The 20460-nt window shown below is 49.5% G+C and overlaps 1 protein-coding gene across 2 annotated transcripts in view; it reads right to left on the bottom strand.

Annotated features, from left to right (window-relative positions):
- Window positions 1-20460, bottom strand: part of SMAD6 (SMAD family member 6) — a 78194-nt gene that overhangs the window by 54458 nt on the left and 3276 nt on the right. The window contains exons 2-3 of one of the 2 annotated variants that reach the window (XM_019647360.1): window positions 12270-12326; window positions 8458-8535 (exon numbers count right to left, since the gene is read on the bottom strand). In XM_019647360.1, the coding sequence (XP_019502905.1) occupies window positions 8458-8535; window positions 12270-12326 (135 nt within the window). The remainder of the gene's footprint in view (window positions 1-8457; window positions 8536-12269; window positions 12327-20460) is intronic. The other variant, XM_019647361.1, reaches the window with a different exon arrangement.

The raw sequence follows: 20460 nt of genomic DNA, 5'->3' as shown, positions 1-20460 counted from the left end.
AAAACATCTGACAAAGTACCTTCAGGATATATTTTTTGCATCAAAGAAGGAGCTCTTGGCAACAGCCACTCTACCCTGACAAGGAAACTTTCGAGCACGGCTCCCGATTGTTACAGACGCCCAGAGAAAGCATGCCAGCAAGGACAGGAGGAGAGCGAGCCATGGGACCCAGCAGACAGATGGTTGTGATTAGGCTGGATGCAAGCAAGTACACTTTCTGGAATTTCAGGTCTCCTGAGAAAACCTGCCGGTTCCCGTCGGTGAGGCAGGCCACCCGAGACACAGTGCAGGCAAGGGGCCATTTGCCTCTAGCTCTGAGTCAAGCAGCTCTAGATAGGCACAGGACTCCCCCTTAGCCCAGCAGCCTCCTCCCGAAGCCACCCACCCACCCACCATCTCACTGGTCATTCATTTATTCATCCAGCAACCATCTAGTGGGCAGAGCTGCTCTGGGGCCTGGTTACAGTTGTTCATGCCAAATCTTGGATACCCAGGGACACAGAGGCCCCCAAGGAGCCAGGACTATGTGGCTCCTACATCTTCCAGGGGCAGAGAAGGCACTGTGTCAGACACTGGGGAACCCAACAGGGGTCAGATTGCCTGGGAGCTGATCCCAGTTATACTGCTTTCTAGCTGGGTGACCTTGGGCAAGTTACTTAACCTCTCTGAGCCTCAATTACTTCTCCTTTAACTTGGTTAATAAAAATGGCTACCTCATAAGAGTTTTGGGAAGGATTCCATGAATGAATATGTGCATAGCACTTAGAGAGCGCCTGGCACAGAGCTTTGTATTAGCTGTGATTCTTAAATATGTGTTTTGATATTTCATTCTCTATGTGTTCTCTCTCTCTCTAGATCTCTTTGTCCCAGGCAAATATTCATTCATTTCTTCCACAGTGACCTCTGGCTATGAGCTAGACCCTGTGCTGGATGCCAGACAAGGTCCAGAGCCCCTTCAGGACCACACATACCCCAGGATTCCCCTGGCACAGTGACAACCGTCCGTCTGTTCCAGCCCATTCCTTCAAATTCAAGATACCCTCTCTGGATTTGCCTTTCCCTATTCTCCCATCTCTCACATATTAACCTTCTAGCTACAAACAAACTCAGCACAGTGTTCTGCAAAAGCTGTTCCTTCTACAGGCTGGCTATACTCTGTCAGCTTCTTATTGAACTCCTAGTCATCCTACAAAACCCAACTCAGAATTTCCTTTTCCTTGAAGCATTCCCTGAACACCCCATTCCCACTCCAACAGAGTCTCCTGGACTCCTGTTCCTGAGCCAGTGCTAAGCCATGCCCACAGTACCATAGCCCTTAGCAAAATCACTCCCCATTCTTTGCTTGATGCCTTCCTCTCCTGACCCTCAGCTCCTCAAGGGGAAGGTCCAGGCTTTCTTCATTTTGTACTACCTGATCCTAGCACGCAGTAGGCTCTTAATAAATGTTCAATACATTGACTTATTACCCCAAAGCCTATAGTCAGGAAACATACCAGCCCTGGGGTCCTTTGTCAGGGGCTGCAGAGGGTGTAAAAGCTGGTGATCTTTGGCAAGTCAGTCACCCTCTCTGGGCCTTGGGTTCTTCATTGGTCAAGTGTACCCCCCATCCCAGTCCCCAAGCTTCAGTGCTCTGGGATTGGGGTGGGGTACATCCAGGACACTGATCGCCTCCCTCTACATGGTCTTGTTCGAGGCCTTGGTTTTTCTTTGGGACAATCATGATAAGCTAAGATGCTATAGGCCAGAAGCCCCAGCTCTTCACACAGCCCCTCAAGGCCCAGGAGCTGGTACCTTCTGCCTGGAACACATCGGCATCGAGGGGCCCCTGAGATCAGTGGCCCAATGGCCCTGATGTACCGCGGAGCGAACTGAGACTAGAGAGTTGAGGAGCTTGTGAGGACACACAGCAGCATAAAGGGCAAAGCCAAGCCTGGAACCCCCTCTGGCTTTGTGGCAAACCAGGATGCCCAGGTCCCTTCCACCACTGCCTGGTATTCCCAGGGCTGCTGAGGTCGCCTCTGTCACTCCTGCCCTTCACCACTCACTACCTCTACTCCAGCCTCCAACAAGCAACCCAGAAAGAATGGGTCCCTCAGTGAGATACCCCGAGGTTTTAAGGAGGGAAGAGGCTCTTTCTTCTCTTCAAAGCTAAAAAAAATGCAAGGCAGAGGCTTAATGTAAGTTCCAAATACCGCTCATTTTGGATGCGGAAGTGAGTGCTCCTTCTCCCTCACCCCCACCCTGAGAGGAGGCAAGGAGTCTGAGGCCATTTCTGAATTGGACATGGCAAGCTGGTCCTGGTCTGGGGGCTCAGGGTCACTCCCGAAACCCGTCTACCACCTCCAGGCTGGAGGCTGACTTAGGGGTAGGCAGAGTGGGTGGGGGCCACACCCAAGGGCCAGCTCTTATCCCATGGGGACCGATCTTCGTTCAAGTCTAACTGTGTCCGGACACCAGATGCCCCGAACTCCAGATAAGACATCCTTCCTGTTCTCCAAAGCCAAATAAAATCCTCTTTTCAGCTAAAACTTTACCCCTGCCCATTCACTAGGCATGCAGCAGCCCTGGACCCACAGGCAATGAGCACGATCGCGTGTCAGGATTCAGCACAGTCATGTACGGCAGTGTCATCCAGGCCCTGCCTGTCACCAGGTGTGCTCAGTTTGTAAAACTTCACTGAGCTGAACACTTACCTATGCACACTGTGTATTATAGTAAAAAAGTTTTTAAAAAATATTATCCAGGCCCTGGCCTCACCCTGCCTCATCCCCACCAACACTTGGTGCTTTGCTTCCCACCCCCTCTGACCTGTGGCTTCTCAACACAGTAGGCTGTCTTCACATCTCCAAGCTTTCGCACCTGCTATCGCTTGTACCTGGAGCGCGCCTCCCATCCTCAAATCTTATCTCTTTGATAAACTCTTATTCATCCTGTAAAATCCAACTTGGGTATCACCTTTTCCAGGGAGTCTTCCCAGGTCACCTCCCCACCGCAAGGAGAGTTGATCCCTTCAAATCCCTTCTTCCTCTAGTCTGCCTCTTCTACTTCTTCCCATTTCTACTGTTTGTGTCTTTAACTGTCTGTGAGTTCCTTGAGGGCAGAGATGATGTAATTTTTATCTCTGTGTCCCCAGACCTAAGCCCAGAGCCTGGCATACTGTAATGGCCTTGGCTGATTCACACACATCACTTAATTTAACCCTCACCATAAGGGAAATGATGTAATAACATCACCCCCCATTTTACAGGTGAGAAGACTGAGGGACAGAGTAGTTAAGTGGATGCCCCAAAGTCTAACCAGGAAATGGCACAGCTGGCACTTGAATCCAGGGCACACTGGTGGGCAGCCCATGCTCTTCAGCCCACCTTGCTGTAGAGGCTCTGCACACACTGACTGAGCGCTCTGAAGGACAAGGCCCTCAAGAGTCTGTGTTAGACGGGGGCATCGGAGGGCATGCTTGGGGCCTAGAAGGAGCAAGCAGCAGGAGACAATACTGTACCAACATGCTCCTTTGCCAGCTTCTGTAGGCATTGACGATGAACTTCAGACAGCACCGACCCTAACAGGTGCCTCTTCAGGGACCACTGAGAGGAAAGGAGGCAGGTGGGTGGGCAGCATGGAACCACCTAGGTTGTAAGCTAGCTCTACCCGCTTATGCTTGCTGTGTGGCCTTCAGCCACTCTCCTAACCTCTCAGAGCCTCTGTTCCCAAACTCGGTCAATCTATAGAATGCAAGGATCCTAAAGAAGGATGTACGCCTTCAAGGAGTTTGGTCTGGTTGGTGGAGGAGAGACACCCACATCCCGCTGAGCCCCCAACTCCACGCAGTCTTGTATAGCTCCCCTTCCTCCTCAGGCCTTCTCCTCCTTAAAGTGAGGGGTTCGCCCTAGCTGAGGCAGCTCTAAAGAAACCAGCATGCTCTGAGGACTGAGACACCAGTACACACATCCAAGGTCAGCAAAAGGGACAACCCTGTCCACGTGACAGGCAGCTTATGCCGTGCCTTGCATACAGTGGGTACTTAACAAAGCACTTGAACAGTTATCCAATAGGCACTAAAATAGGGTACCAGAGGGGCGTCACTGGTTCCTGCAGAAGCCCGCTCAGTGCTGCACCCCCAGCCCCTCAGCATGGAGTCAGGCAGACCCAGCTTCTAAAGCCGCCCCACCACTTCAGGCTCCTGTTAAGTCAGCGGTTCTCAACCTGTGGGTCGCGACCCCTTTGGGGGTCGAACGACCCTTTCACAGGGGTCGCCTAAGACCATCGGAAAACAAAAAGATATTTACATGACGATTCATAACAGTAGCAAAATTACAGTTATAGAGTAGCAACGAAAATAATTTTATGGTTGGGGGTCACCACAACATGAGGAACTGTATTAAGGGGTTGCGGCATTAGGAAGGTTGAGAACCGCTGTCAGTTAAATGGTCCAGAGCCCACTCAGCACCCAGTACAAAGCTGAGCCTGGCCTGGCCGCTCCTTGTCTCACCCAGGGCACAAAGCTCCTAGTGTCCTTGATCATTCTGTTCCTCTAGCCTCGAGCGCTGCAGAGCCGAGAGAACCCTGCCCTCCCCTCTAAGCCCTCCTCAGAATGGCAGTTCGTTCCCATGTGGCCCCTCATCTCACCAGGCACTCACACCTTAGTGTGAATTTAAATAGCTTATCTTGCTTCCCTCCCCAGACTAAACAGAAATCAAGGAAACAGGAGAGAGGGGGAGATGTTGCAGCAAGGAACAGGATGGCCTGAGGGGGCTTTAGACAGTCAGGGCACAGGGCCCCAGGCTCTAAGGTTAAGCAAGGAGCCCAGAGTGTCAAACTCTGCTCCTCACTGAGGAATCCTGGTGAAGTCACTTGCCCCCTCGGAGTTTCAGTTTTCTGGGTCTGTTTAGAGGGGATCATGTATCCAGATTTGGAGCTGATGTAGGGACCAGATGAGTGTTGTGTCAACCGTTCAGCAGAGAGCTGAAACAAGACAGTCCCCTGTCTGCCACCCCCTGCCCTGACCACCCCATTGATGTGTTCTTGCCTGCCCAGCTGTGGCTGAGCCTCAAAATTCCCACCATTCCTTCTGAAGTGGCCTCAACAACAGGACAGGAAAGTGAAGCAGAGACCTTGGAGCTAGATAAAAATAGACAGCCCCAGGCCGGGTGCTGGGATTGTCATTGTACAAGACAAACAAGGGCGGTCTCCGTCCTGAGGCTGCAGACACCCTGCTCGGGCAGGACACCCATCTCAACACACTGAGAAGGGGCAGGCTCTAGAGGGGGCTGAGGCAGCTGTCTAGTGTGGTCTCTGGGTGGTCTGCAGGTTTTGCCTGATGGTGACCTGGATGAGCATAGGACCCAGTGAGTGTCTCTAGCCAGCCTCCCCACCACTATCCTTGGTACTTTTAAATTGGGACCGGCTACCCCCAGGCTCCTTTTGATCCCTCAAGGTCGCCTCCCAGGGTGTGCCTCTGGGTGGGGGATGGGAATCCCTGCTGTGGAATGCTAGGCAGGGCCCTCAGAGCAGGACTCAGGGCAGTCACACTGCTCAGGCTCCCATCCTAAGCCTGCCACTTACAGTTTGTAATTTGGGCAGCTGGCCCAGCAATAAGCCTCAGTTTCCTTACCTATAAAATAGGGGAAATCTCATCTGTGTCCCTGGGTTGTGATGGGGAGTCAGTGAGATGGAGAGCAACCAGCACTTAGCTAAAAGTACTAAGTAGGGAGTGTCAATAAATGTCAACTGTTGTCATCAACAGCAGCATTATCTGCAGTTGAACATCAAATGGCCTGGTCTGGCTCAACACATTCTGCCCCCTCACCTTTCTGACCTCGCCTCCCACCCTGACCTCAGGCACAACCCTGCATTCCATCTTTGCAGGATGAGTCCTGCCTTTATCATCCACAGAGACCTTCATCCCTCTGGGCCTTTTCCCCACCCTAGGGGGCCTCCCTCCCTGAGCCAGTCCTCCAGTGTGACAGCCTCCACAGTCCCAAGTCTGTGAGCTCTCAGAAGGCAGGGGCAGTGCCAACCCACTGGTCCTCAGACCCCCAGAGCGTGAGTAAACTGGAAAAGCTAAACAGTGAAGCTCTGGACAGGAGAGCACGTTGTGCGGATGACCACAATGGGGAGTGACACTTACCTGCCAGGACAGCCTGCACCTCAGACAAAAGCCCACTAGACCCCATTCAATAGCCTCCCCATAGGGAATCCCAAACTTCCTCCCAGTTCCTTCAGCCCTTTAGAATTCCAGGCCACTGGATGCCAAATTTTCTCACAAGAACTGCACAGTCCTGGTCCACAGCAGGGAACAACTGGGGCCTTCTCAGTGGCCAGAACCAAAGACTGCTCCGGAATAACTGGGCGGGAATCCCCCCAAACAGCTCAAAAGCAGCCAAACCCAATGGCTCCTAGCCTCTAGAGCAGCAGTTCTCAACCTTTCACAGGGTTCGCCTAAAACCATCGGAAAACACATATTTTCGATGGTCTTAGGAACCGAGACACCTCTCTTCTATCCATCTCCAGGCCCACATGCAGATACGCCCACATACGAGTACCCGGCGACCCCTGTGAAAGGGTCGTTCGACCCCCAAAGGGGTCACGACCCACAGGTTGAGAACCGCTGCTCTAGAGGATGCCGGCTCCTGGGAACCAGATGGGGGTTGGACCTCCTACAGGTGCTCTGGGGTCTGCTCCTTCCCACCTGAGCCACACACCACGCCCCCTATGGGATGACAGAGATCAAAAGAGGCTGTCTGTGAACACACTGTGAAATTGTAAGGCATTTCCACACATGGACGTTTCCACAGTTAATGATGGGGGAAAAGGGGTGTCAAAAAATTACCCATCAATCCAACCAATGTCAAATGTGATCCATCTAAATTAAAGACACCTGGGCTTGGCAAGGACACAGAATCACACATTCAGAAATGCTTTTAGTCCTCCTCTACAAAATTATATGTGGCTTCCGTTCCCATAGGTACAGAAGAAAAAGAATGGATCAAAATGTTCACTTCTTGTGTTCATCTGGTTAGGTCTTTCAGAGAAAGACACTATAAGCAGTAGGCCAAGAGGCAGAGAAGAAAACAAAGGAGCCCAATTAGAGGGCCCATCCGAGACCAGATGGTAAGCAAGACCCACAAGACCTGGACCCCAGTGCCAGCTGTGCCATGAGCCCCACTATGCGACCCTGTGCAGGACAATTCCTGTTCCTGCTTCTAGTTTCTCCATCTTTGAAACAGATGTACTCCTGTGATCTCCCATGACTGTGATGGGATAGAGAACGGATGGAAGGGCTCTGGACATGGGAAATGGCCAGGCAGCCATGAGAAGCCAGCATCGTGTAGCGTCATAGGGAGAGTATGGCGAGAATGACAGTCAGAACTCTGCAAAATAAGTTTGTAGGAGGTACACTTAGCCCTTGCAAAGCAGAGGGCAGGACAGTGGTTAAGAAGGAGCAGAGTGGTGAATGGCTCTGCTGCTACGTGCCCCTGGGCAAGTTCCTTCACTGCCCTTCTGAGATGATGTGTGTAAAGGGGCCCATGTACGGGAGATGGCCCAAAGTAAACACTCAATAGCTCTGATCACTGTTGTTGCTATTATGCCATGGGCATGGGGTAGGGGAAAGACAGCTCAGATGCAGACAGAGGCCTTCACACAGAGATCCAACCCTGCCCACTTGGAAAGCACATCCAGCCCCAGGGGCTGTCACCCTACACAGCAGGAGTCAGGCCACAAGCCCCAGCTGTCCTCATAGTGCACCACCTGCCGTGCTCCCAAAGGGCACCACAGACCTTGGCACCCAAGTCCCTCTCTCCTGGCCCTCAATGCCCCCAGGTCACCACCAACCTCTTGTTTCTTAAGGAAAGCTTGATTTAGGTATTCCTGGAATGTCCCTATGGCCAACTTCTTAATGGCAGGGCTAGGGGAGCTCCAAACCAGGGTTCTTTCTGCTCCCTAGCCCAGCATTCACTGCTCAGGGAGACACACAGAAACTACTGGCTTCTGTCAAACCCCGTTTATCAGGCCACCCACTCCATTTCCCCTTCTTCACATAGGTCCTTCCCAGCGTGGGGACAGGAGGAGAAACCCATGATGAGAAATGTATACAAGCACATCTATTTGCTGCCTCTTGGCAGCTGGGAGAAGATCCCTTGCTAAAATGACAGATGAAGAGTTATGTTGGGCTTTACTCATTTCCACAAGAGACAAGGTAGAGACAAGTGGTTAAAACAGAGTTCGACAGGCACTTGAAGTTATCATCTTTAGGTCTTATTCGTATAGGCTATTCTTAACCTCAACACCACCAGTAATGGGAGACATGGGCAGTCTTCCCATCCAAGGGGTGGGAGGAAAAGGGTAAAGAAAAGGAGTTGAGAATATCAAAAAGGCCTCTATCAAGGACCACCCCCACCTGCCCCCTTCTGTAAAGTCCACCACAACAGCAACGTGCAGAGAAAAAAAAATGCCAACCTGAGAAATCACCAGGAGCAGTGATGAGGGAGTTGGTGGCCTCCGTTTCAGTGTAAGACAATGTGGAATCAGATAGATCTATGGGAGAAAAGAGAAAGAGAACTTAACTTAGTTGGCTGGGGCAGGGGCCTCCCTTTCCTGCTTTCTCATGCATCTGTGTGTGTGCACGTGTATATGCATGTGCACATGTGTGCACACAAGTGCTTGCAAAAGGCAGCATGTTCCTCCCAACTTTCTGATGCCACTCTGTAACCCCGTCCCATGATCGTAAAAGACCAGGCCAGCCAGCCCTGGAACTCTTCTGGAAAATGCTGACTGCTGCAGCCCTGGCACCTGAAAAAGTTGAAATTGCTCTGACCACAGAAATAACCCAAGTTCAGGGGACTGAGCAAGTAGCAACTTGGAGCCTCCTTGGGTAAGGTTAAATTAAGCCCCTAAACAATTCATAGTTGCTGTACTTAATTACAACCATTAAAATTCTTGAAGTTGTTCCTTCTTGCTTCCTTCCTTCCTTCCTTCCTCCCGCTGGAGCTGGGGAAACTCTGTTTTAACAAGTTACTAGCCATCCTCACTCTGTCCCGCTTACACCCCTCTAATTAAGGGCTCAAGCATTTGCTCCCAGATTAACTTTTTTTCTCTCGCCCCTCCTCCACTCCCTAACATCTAAACCTGCTCACAGAGCAACTTTCCATGCCTGGACTGTTTTTTTTTTTTTAAGGCGTTTATTTTTTGTAAGTAGTTTTAAGTACTTCATATGGCGTGCATTATTTGTTTTCCCCTCTCTGCAGTGCAGTTAGATGGGAACAGGAAAAGCTTTTGCAGGGTTTTTTTTTCTTGAACGCTGAGCTGCTAGCTTGACAAGCTGATGCCTTTCGGGGCAGGCCAACTTGGAAAACTTTTCCTGGGCCCGTGCCTCCTGCTACCAGCCATGGGGTGTTGTTGTTCCTGTTAAGGGACAGGCCTGTCCAGGAGTCAGAAGGCATGTTCCGTGAGGCCTGCAGCATTCTCATCAGGTTCTCACCCAGCACAGCCCAGGTCTGGCTCAGCAGGTCCCACCTGGCTCTAGAGAGGCACCCCAAGCTGGGGATTCCTGGGGCAAAAACCGTTAGTCTAGGCCCTCGCTAGCTAGAATTCCATTCCATCCTGCAGGATTTTTTTTCCTCCTTTTACCATACCACATGGCGTAGGGAGCGGGAAGATGAAACATTAACCAATTTGGCCTTTTTTTTTTCCCCCCTTCATTTTCCACTTGCCAGATGCTGACTGGGTGTTCTGGGTTTTATTTTGTTTTTTGGTCTCATGTGATCACTGAGGCTTAGAAGTGAACTGACTTTTTGTTTATGAGAAAGCAACAATGCAAGGAAAAGAAAATAATACAAAAAAATAACTCAGACTATTTATCAGGGCACCGAAAAGTTATCTGCTGGTAAAATGTGTTTGGAGGAAAATAAGGACAGATGGAAAATCTCTTAAAAAAAATAATAACAACCTCAATGTCTCAGTGGGAACTTCTTAAAAGATTGCTGCTTTTAATAACTAATGTTCCCAAAGTGGTCAGCGTCCCCAGTATCACTGCCACTTCTCGTTTGAAGTAGCAACATCACAGGCTGAACCCTACTTCTCAGTGAGCCACTGTGGAGCCAATACAGGCAGCTTTGTAAGGTTGCCGGGTGCGGGGACAACAGGCAGTTTCCACCTTTCACAGCTAGTAAGTCCCTACCATGCACTCTCCAAACCCTCACAGGTTGGTGCTTCTAGCGAAGCCCTCAAAATCTGAAGTTTCTATGGGCTGTTAACAAAAAAAGAACACTCCCTACCTTGACCACTGCTTAAGCCCCAAGAAGGGACCCCGTCTGGAAGCTGAAGCCCCAGGTTCAAGTCCTTCCTACTTCCACTCTTAGCAAAATCAGGAGTCACCAACTTTTTTTGCAAAGGACCCTCAACCATAATTATTTTCAGCCTCGCAAGCCATATAATCTCTGTTGCAATTATTCAACTCTGTCCCAGTGGAGGCGGATGGGAGCAGCCACAGACAATATGGAAACGAGTGACCATGGCTATGTTCCAGTAGAACTTTATTACAGACACTGAAATTTGAATGTCATATAATTGTCACATGTCATGAAATATTCTTGATTTTTTAACCATCTAAGAAAGTAAAAATCCTTCTTAGCTCACGAGCCATACAAAAACAGATGGTGGGCTGTAGTTGCAGACGCCTGAGCTATATGACCACCAGCAAATGTCATTTCTTCTTTCTAGGCCTCAGTTGTCCCATTCATAAAATAACCAGGACACCTGTTGATTTCCAAATGGTCACTCTGCAGGGCTGCACAGTGTCTGGATTTTTGCTGCGTTATCACAGGCTGACCCACAATTCTTCAGGGCAATGATCTTTGACATTCAAACTGAGGTACTACATTTACTAAGAACTTCGAAGGTATTCTTTTTTTTAATTTTTATTTTTTCCTCTAATGGAACCAGGGATCTGCTAAGTGACTAGTGGAACTATGCTGACTTAAGAAATGCTGAGGCAGGCCTGTGAGGGAAGGATGGAGAACCAAACACTGAATGAGGGATTGCTCTGGGTTTCCACCTCAACCCTGCTGCTCGTTAGCTGGGGGGACCTCCCTTGTCCCTCATTCTGATTCCTCATCTGTGAAGTGATATGGTCCCACTAGATGACCTCTCCAATTCCCCAGAGAACTAAATAAAGCTCCTCTATCCAGGGACGACCATACATCGGGAAAAACAATGAGGGAGTCGTCATCGTTAAGCCACTGGCTCACACACTGTCATAGGACAGCGTCTGTCCTCCTAGACTGAGGAGGTCAAAGTCCTGGAGGGACCTGGTAGGCATTTCTGACTCCACAGGGGGGCCTGGAAGGAAAACTGAACTGGGTGCCTGAGAGTCGACAACACTTAGAAGGGACCTCCCAGATGATGCTGACACACGCTACTGGGAAGAGGCCCTTACCAAAAACAAAACAAAACCCACTTTTTGTGGTCACTTGATGGAATGTGTTAGCATCACTGCCACGCCATCTGACTTTTGAGTCCCACGGGAACTGCCTGGGTCACAAAGCCGCTACCTGGTACTACTGAGGCCAAACTAACTCAGCCCACCACCAGGATTCTCCACTGGAGAAAACAAGAGGGCCAGGAAACAAGCCATCTCTATTTTTCAAACCTCGTGCATCTGCTCCTGAACATGAGCTGTTCGTCTAGCCCCAAGGTTTTACAGAAAGCACGTTCTACTTCTGAATGGGACCTGTCGAAAATGACATTCCCACCTCCGCTAATCGTTCCAACTGCTCCCGCCCAGGTGACCTGCTTGGCTTAAAAAGGGGGAAAACATTTAGTTCCTCTGAACAGAGACTTCTTGCTCAACCTATTTATCATGGTACTAATTAATACACACTAACGGAGAACAATCTAAGACTAGGGAGGGAGAGAAAGGAAAAGAGACAAACACCAACCCACCTCCAATGAGATGCTTAAGTCGAAACCCATTCATCTGCCACAGGCCCATGTTTAAAGGTCACAGAGAGGTTAATGATGAGCTGAGGAATTTCAAGATGTAAATAGCCTGTTGCAGAGGCTGGTCTGCTTGGGCCCAACAGAGGGTGTGTTTGGAAAACTTCACCCCATTTCAAAGGCAACCAGGCCGGCTAGCTCCCCCCCCCCCCACCCCCCGCCCTCCCCTCCAGCCCTTCAGCACTGAGGCTGGGCAGGCAGGCACAGGGCGCTGGACTGAAGGGGAGCCCAGGATGGACACACCTCCCCAAGGGTCAGTAGGAGGACACACTTACCCAGTGGCTTGTACTCGTCGCGAGGAGACAGCCGAGAGTAGGGGGGTGGTGGTGATTCTGCAAGACAGGAGACAGCATGTCACAACCAGGGTGGGAGTTCATACCTGGGGGCTCTGCATGCTTTTGATTATTGGTTTCCTCCACTAATAAACCCAGCCCCCAGGACGCCCTCCTTTTCTCCCATCACGCCCTCCTTTTCTCCCATCACCTCTGCTACTCAAATCCATCATGGCCCAACAGTAAGGCCGCAGACCTGGGGTCCAGACCTAGGATCCAGACCTGGGATCAATCCTTGCTCTGCCACCTTGGATGTGTGACCTCAGGCTTTACTGCACCTCTCTGAGCCTGTTACCTCAAGTTTTAAAATGGGGACAATAAGCATATGGCCCTCCCAGGTTTACCAAGAGGGCAAAAGAAGATAATGTATATAAAATGCTTACTACCGCTCTTGGTAGTGTGGAAAAAATACCTCCACAAACAGTATATTATTATTATTATTATTATTATTATTATTATTATTATTATTATTATAACAAGAGACATTCAGGTGCAGAGAAAGTCAGAACCAGAGTTACCTGAAAAAAAATAAATAAATACCAGATGCTCAGTTAAATTTGAATTGTGGATATACATGGCATAATTTTTTCGTATACAAGTATATCCTTTATAATTCTTGGAACATACTCATACTAAAAAAGTATATGCCATTTACCTGAAATTCAAACTTAACTGGGCATTCTGTATTTTTATTTGCTAAATTTGGCAACTCTAGTCAGAACTGTGAATGCAGAGGCCCAGACACAGAAGCTCGTTTCCAGACAAGCTGCATGAGCACCAGCATTCTTTGGGGCAAGACGGAGGGCAAGGTTAGCTGAGACCCAGGAAGCCACCAAGCCCAGCCACCTAGACGGGAGTCCTGAAACCAGTCACCTCCATCCCTCGGCCTCAGCCTCCCGCTTTGTAAAGAGAAGGGGTGGACATAAACTCTCTACTTGCCTTCCAGCTCAGACCCTCTGTGATTCCTTATTGTCTATGGTATTTTTCTTTTGGTTTCCTTTCATTTGCCTAAAATACTCCTCCTTAAAAACATATACTTTGTCTTCAGAAGAATTCCTTAGTCTCTTGCTGTAGGGGAAGTAACAATTTGCTAAACTAAGTAACAATTTGCATGAATGAAATGACCCTTCATTTTCCCTAAATGAAACTAAACACCATCAAATCGCAAACTAAAACAAACTCTCAGTGGTAGTAAAGTGGTAATCACTATTATTAGGCAGGTATCAGTAATGACACAAGGGGTAATAAGTGTTTTTCGCAATTATAATAAGGCACAATTAGTTGTAGGAGCATTTGTTTTGCTTCATACACCCAGTGCAGCTTCAGCTCTTCTTCTCCACCCCGGCTTTTCCAGCCAGAAATTACTTCAACGAAGTGAAGGCTCTGAGGTCTAGGAACAGGGGATCTTTTGTGGACAGTATTCAGGCAGAAGGAAAAGTGAATCACGGAGTAGCCACTGGAGAGAAGCAAACATTTGCTGAATGCCCACCCTGTGTCTCTCTCCACGCCAAGCATCTTCAGTTTCATTTATTGTATTTTATTCTCCTGGACCTTAAGGTACAGAGTGATTAATTATGCTCACTGGGCACCGATTTTGAATGCATCCTTTCTCAGAAAACAAATAAGATGGCCAATATTATTCCCATTTTATAGATGAGGAAACTGAACTTGCTCAGTGTCCACCCGCCAACCACGGTGGAACTGGGATTTCAGCCCAGGCCTGACTTTGCTCTACACCCCAACAAGACAGGCAATCAAGAGGCACCCCGTCTTCCACCCCTTCATCCCAGCTGGGTCCAGTACATCTAGCATGCACAGAAAGTGCTCAGTAAACGTTTGCAGACAAATGATAGTGATGAGGATAATGGTAAAGTTGAGGGCATCTGCAGACAAAAGGTGTGGGGAAAGAGGGAGCCAAAGGGGTGATCCGCGGGAGACCTCAAACAAGACTCAAGGAGGGGAGCTACTTGCCTTCCATAGGAGTGAACTTATCTACTGGTCCTCAGGCCTTGGAAGGGCTAGACACCAGACTTGAGTGAGGAATAGCCTCTCAGAACAAGAGGCAAAACACAGGTAGGGCTAGAGCTCCACAGGGAAGGAGAATTGAGGCCAGCACTCCCACTGTACAGAGAAGGCTGAGGCGGGGACAGAAGTGACTCCCTCAAGGCCAGACAGAGAACTGGTTACAAAGCCAGAACCAGACGCCCCCGTCTCCTGACCCCCAGCCTCGTGCCCTTTCCACTCCCCCCCACTAACTTATCAGGAGTCCCACAATTCCTTTGTTAGGGTTCCTTTGGCAAAATCGGACTGGCTGAGGCCCAGGCCACACAAGGTGGGGAGCTCTGGACATCAGCCCCCCAGATCTATCCTCAAAAGTGAAACTTGGCAGCAATGGACAGTGGTAGCTGGAGTCAAGCCACTGTCATCAACCTTAGCATCTCCTTCAGTAGCCGCTTACCTGGGACCCAAAAGGAGGAGACGGAGAAGGGCTCATGAAGTGCCCCCTAACAGGTGCCGCCTAGGCCTCAGAATCGTAACACACACTAGCCATGGCCTCACCTGAGCTGGGTGGGAGGTGGAGGGGTGGGTTCTAATGTCATGAGTGACACAGAAAGCAAATCTACCAACTTGAAATGTCAGACGTACCAGTTAGTGAGGAACTGCAAAGCTCTTAGGAGCGCCTTCCCAGGCCCCCATTTGCTTCATCAAAAAGGTTTGCCTAGAGCTGTTTAATCACTGTGGGGAGACTGGAAGCTAATCGCTAACTTCCATTCTAGGCAAGTAAAAAAGTATGAGGGCCCATACATTTCACCCTCAACACAAGGATTTAGAATGTCAGAGGTTTGCCCAAATCAGCTTTCTGGGGTTCACCCAATTCAACTTCTTCTTTTAACCCATGGGGCAGCTGAGGAGGTAAAGGCCCTGCCCAAGGCCACACAGGAAGACAGATGTAATTCTATTTCAACTAAACAAAGGGGGAGGCCAGTTGAGGGCCAATACCAAGTCACCCTTTTAAAATAAAATTTGAGTCATCATTCCCATACTCTAAGATTCGCTCTTTTGAAGTGTACAAGTCAGTGGTTTGTAGTATATTCAGAGCTGTGAGAGCAACACCATCATCTAATTATAGGACGTTTTCATCACCCCAAAAGAAACCCTGTCCTCATTAGCAGTCAGTCTATTTCCCCCAACCCCCCAAACCCTAGGGAGCCACACATGTTCTTTCTGTCTGTATGGATTTGCCTATTCTGGACATTTCACACATATGGAGTCATATAATGTTGCCTTTGTGTCTGGCTCCTTTCTCTTAGCATAAGGTTTTCAAGGTTCATCTATGTTGTAGCATGTATTAGAGTGTCATTCTTTTCTTATGGCTGAATGATATTCCACTGAAAAGAAACATTTTGTTTATCTGTTGGGAGCCGGCTGCACCTCAGTATCTGATATGGCCTATCACACTGCTATTGTGACAAATCCTGAAGCTCTGGCTGAGAAACAGATACTGCTTTATGTTTTGAAAAATTTAAATTCCCCTTTGGATGCCCCCAGTAGGATAAAGATCTGACACCCCTTCTTATATTGATTGTTTTATTTTCTTTAAATAAGTGAGTTTTGGACATATTACGATAATTCTGTTTTACTGTTAGTTTCTTAATGATAGATTCTTAATGATAGACAAGTTATGCACCTTATAATTCTTAAAGATCCTGTTTAGCCAGTAGTGTATGAAATAGTTGCTAAGTAGTAAACATCCTTTAAGTGCCAAGGCAGGAACTCAGCTCTGGCCATTAGTGGAAGAAATTGATACATAGTTAGGATAAGTTAGTCATTAGTGAAGAACAGATCCAGCTGTACCCTGCAAAAGAAATATCGTGAGGAAGTAAAATTCGGAGAAAAACAAACTTCTAAAGAAAATAGACCCTGGGAAGGAAGGAACATTGAAACTATGTAGAAAACAATTTCCTAATGGGTAAAGGTTTAAACGTGGAAAAACAACTTTGGGAAAAACAGCTTAATGACATAAATAGTTACCTGCCCAGTATAAAAAGGACAGGAATGCTTGAAAAGCGCTTCTCTGTCTCCGCGTTCTTTTCTTGCTGACTCCGTCTCCACCTAAGGGAACCCCTGGACTTGTGGGAGCCTGTCTCCCGCATTTATCCATTCATTCATCAGCTAATGGATATCTGGGTTTCCACTTTGGTGCTAATAGGAATAATGCTGCTACAAAAGATACTGGGTAACCTTTACCTGGTACCTCTATTCCACAGGGAGAATGGATGAAGCCAGAGGACATTAAGTCAGGTAGGCAAGGTGGGCACTCAGGTGGGACGCTAGTGTGTGAGACAAAAGGTCATAAGAAAAATGTGAGCTGCCTCCAGACCTTCTGTTCACTCCCCTCTTAGAAGTTATCTTACTACTTGGAAAAGTTGTGTTGATTTTAAAATAACTTATGTGCTCTAAACTTTAAGGGGGCAACTCCTAGAGCCCTGCAGGCCCCTCTGAAAGAAATGAACATGGTGGTAGTCAAGGGAGAGAGAGGAAGGCAGAGAGAGAAAGGGAGAGAGTGGAAGGGAGAGAGAGAGGGAGAAAAAGAGGGAGAGAGACATCAGAAACTCCAGTCCCCTCAGACATCCAGCCTCAGGCACCAACTTCAGGAATCTCCTCCAACTTCCTCCAGAAGTGAGAGCAGTCAGCCAGGGGTTGAGTGTACCAGAAGGCTAATGCTGAGTTCAACTGGCCCAAACTGCCTCTGGTTGGCCCCCAGGGGGTACTTAGCCTTCTGAGATCTAGACCCCAATTCTAAAGCCAGCAGAGTTCCCAGCCTCTCCCAGCGCCTGGTAGTTTCGGTTTGGGACATCACCTTCCACCCCCATCCTCACAGACCAGCATCTTGCTTATTAGGAAAGGCTCACTCGCTTCCCTGGGCCTCCCAGTTTCCACCCTACCAAGGGTTGGCTGTGGGTGGGGAGGGGGCCTCCCGTGCTCTAGTCCCCTCCACCTCCAGAACCCGAAGGCTCAACCCCAGACCCCAGGGTGGGAGACGCAGAAAAGGAGCTCCTGGCACTTTAAGGCCGGCTGAGCCTAATTGCCCAGATCCCCCGGCAGCCAGATAAACAGCGCAGCCGGCTGGCGCCAGCAAGAGGCAAACTGCACATTATCACCCCTTCCTCACCTCCAAGGAGGAGCTCCGAGGAGCAGGGAGGCCAGGCCGAGGGGCCGACAGAGGGGTGGGGCGGGGGCTTGGAAGCCCAACTTGAAATTGATCTCATTTCAAAGGGATAATGCCAGGCCAAATAAAAGGAAAACTTTCTAGCCCATTCTAATTCCTATCGTCCTGGCCTGGGAACCCTGTGTTTTCCTAGGCAGCCTCCTCCAGTCGTTTAGAAGTTCTCTCTCACTCTGTCTCTTTCCCTGGCGCAATTTGGATAATAGTAATTTACTGAATATAATTACAGAAAAAAAAAAAGTGGTAAAGCAAAGAGCAGGAGATTTATTCCAAAGTTAATGGATACTTTCAGGAGAAAGGAGCTCTATAAACACAGGTTAGAACTGTGATTAAAGTATTTCTCCACATTTCCGTCCACATAGGCACCAAGCTCAGCGAACTGGCTTTTCCTGGGACAGAAAGACACACAAGAGAGGGAGGGGGCACCAGGGCCTGACTCCCACACGGGGTGGGAGGCAGAGCAGGGCACATAGGAAGGACCTCACTTCTGAGACAAGCATGGGGGCGAGGGCAGGGCAGGGGAGGCAGGCCTGTATAACCTGGAATCTGCCCGTCAGACCTCAGGGATTCTGTCCACTCGGTTCACTTTTACAGATGGGAAAAGAGGCCCAGAGAGGGAAACTGGCCCCAATGCCCCAAAGCAAGTTATAGATGAAGCAGCATTTCCTCTGAGCAGAAAAGGGTCTGCACTGCCCCCAGAAAGGGGCCTCTGTCACTGGGGCTCCCTGTGGGGGTCAGAGGGTACTGGGGAGACTGGTGCCAGGTGGATGTCCCTCAGTTGGCTTCTGGGTGTTCCAGTGTACTCTCTGTGTGCCTGTTCCTTGTGTGTCTGTCTGCCCCAGAGCCCCAGCCCTCACCCCCAGAGTCCTGGAAGGAGCATTCTCCTTATCAAGATGCGCACGGCTGAGCTCCAGCTATGTACCCGCCCAGCTCCGGGAGCCAGGCTGGCGGCCAGGCAGCAGGGGTGGGGTGGGCAGCAAAGGGCTCCCCCAGTTCTCCGTCCCAGTCCCCACGGCCCAAGCCATCAGGACAAGGGAATGAAGCAAGAGGGTCAATCTGGAGCCTACTGGAAACTCTTCCCAGGCCATCTGTCCTCCCAACAGCCCCCAGGGTCACCTGAAAGGGGGGCCCCTTGGGCTGGCAAAGAGGAAGAATAGACACAGCCCCTGCAATAGCACCTCCTTCTGGGAGCAGGAAGGGAGTCAAGTGCCAATGCTTAGTCTAGAATTAGATGTGGAAAAAGTTCTTGGAGCCACCACCACTGACCAGTAGGGACACTAAGGGAGGTTACTTATCCAAGGTCAAGTTATGTTACTAGCCAGGCAGAGCCTAGAACCAAGTCTGTGGTTAAGCATCGTCCCACTGTAGTCTGCCCCTCAAACTGTACCTGTCTTAAGTCCACCAAACTCAAACCAACACCCAAGCTGACGTCTCATCCAAGAAGTTAAGGACAACCCATCCATCCTTGGCAAAGTGGGTCCTTGTCTGTGGTCTCCAACTTTTTCACTCCTCCCCTTCCCACTCACACACCTGGCTCTGCCTGGCACCTTGACTCTCAGCTGGCCCTCTCCTCCTCAGTACCCACCTCCCCTTATCCATCCTCCACAGCCTTGTTCCAGGTTAGAGCTAAGGAGGGCCTGTGTGTGTCCCTGTTACATACACACCTCCGTGTTCTGATACTTCACATCCCCTGACCTGGCCCTTCCCCCATCTCTGCCCCATCTCCCGAGGAAGATTACATTTCTTGACAGCAGGGATCCCACTCATATTTCTACTCTCCCTGGTACAGCACCCATCACAGTGCCTAGCACAAAATAAGTGCTCAACAAATATTTGCTGGCAGACTGATGTGCTGAGAGAGAATACCTGTCAGGGCTTTCTCAACTAGCAGGCCTCACCAATTACCTCCCACTAAACAAAAATGACCAAGGACGGGGGCAACCACAGATAGGGCCTCCTTGCGCAGGAGGCAGAAAGGAGACAGGGTGGCAGAAGGCAGGCAGCTACTGTCAGGAAGAGGTACAAGAGGCACAGAAAGCTCACCACTGGTCACACTGCCAAAATCTCCTGAATCCAGCCTGGAGTAACTATGCAGGGAGCAGTACAGGCAGATCAATGCTGCCTCTCCCAGCAGCCATCATCAGCGAACCACCCCGGAGGCACCTTCATTTCCACTGCAGCCACTACCCCCCACACACTCCTAGGCCCACCCTCCACTCCCACATTAGGTGTCAGACCTGTGATTTGCCCCTCTATGGACCCCCAGGCTGGGTGCTGATTCTCTCTAGAGGGGTCACACTAGAGGAACTCAGATCAGAGCCCTCCTACACCAACAACCTGTAACTCTTGTCAGTCATACCCCTGAAGAATCCCCAGTGTCACCTAAGACGCATATGTCCCAAAGATGCTACTGGATAAAATGTGTTTCTTGAAAGCTTCTGGAACCTCCACCTGTCCTCACCTCTGCTCCAGTACCCAGGGCATCCTTGGATAAGCAGGGCTGGGAGTGGGGTGTGTGCAGGAAGTTCCAGGAAGAGAACAAAGAAGGGGAGCAGTTCTCAGATGTAATAAAATATCTGGCTTCCTCACCTACTCACAGATGCCCCCAGAACCCTCAACTCTATACAAAAGCTGGACACAGAATTGAGAATGGTGATGATGGAGGGCCCTGGCATTTGACACCCAAGAGATGCTGGGAGCAATCGGGAAGAGAGGGTGGTCTCCACTTAGAGAGGAGTTACCCTGCAAAAGCTTTGCTCCAAATATACAAAGGAACAAGTGGAACAATTTACAAACACTTTTGACTGTAGCCATGAATCGTCTCCACCCAATTTCACAACTTACATCTACTTGGATATAGTCAAGTATAACATAGATATAGGCATATGCATATAAACGCTACAGGCC

Source organism: Hipposideros armiger, unplaced genomic scaffold, assembly GCF_001890085.2.
Source record: "Hipposideros armiger isolate ML-2016 unplaced genomic scaffold, ASM189008v1 scaffold_110, whole genome shotgun sequence".
In the NCBI taxonomy this organism is placed as follows: Eukaryota; Metazoa; Chordata; class Mammalia; order Chiroptera; family Hipposideridae; genus Hipposideros; species Hipposideros armiger.
This window is presented reverse-complemented; position numbering and strand designations above follow the sequence as displayed.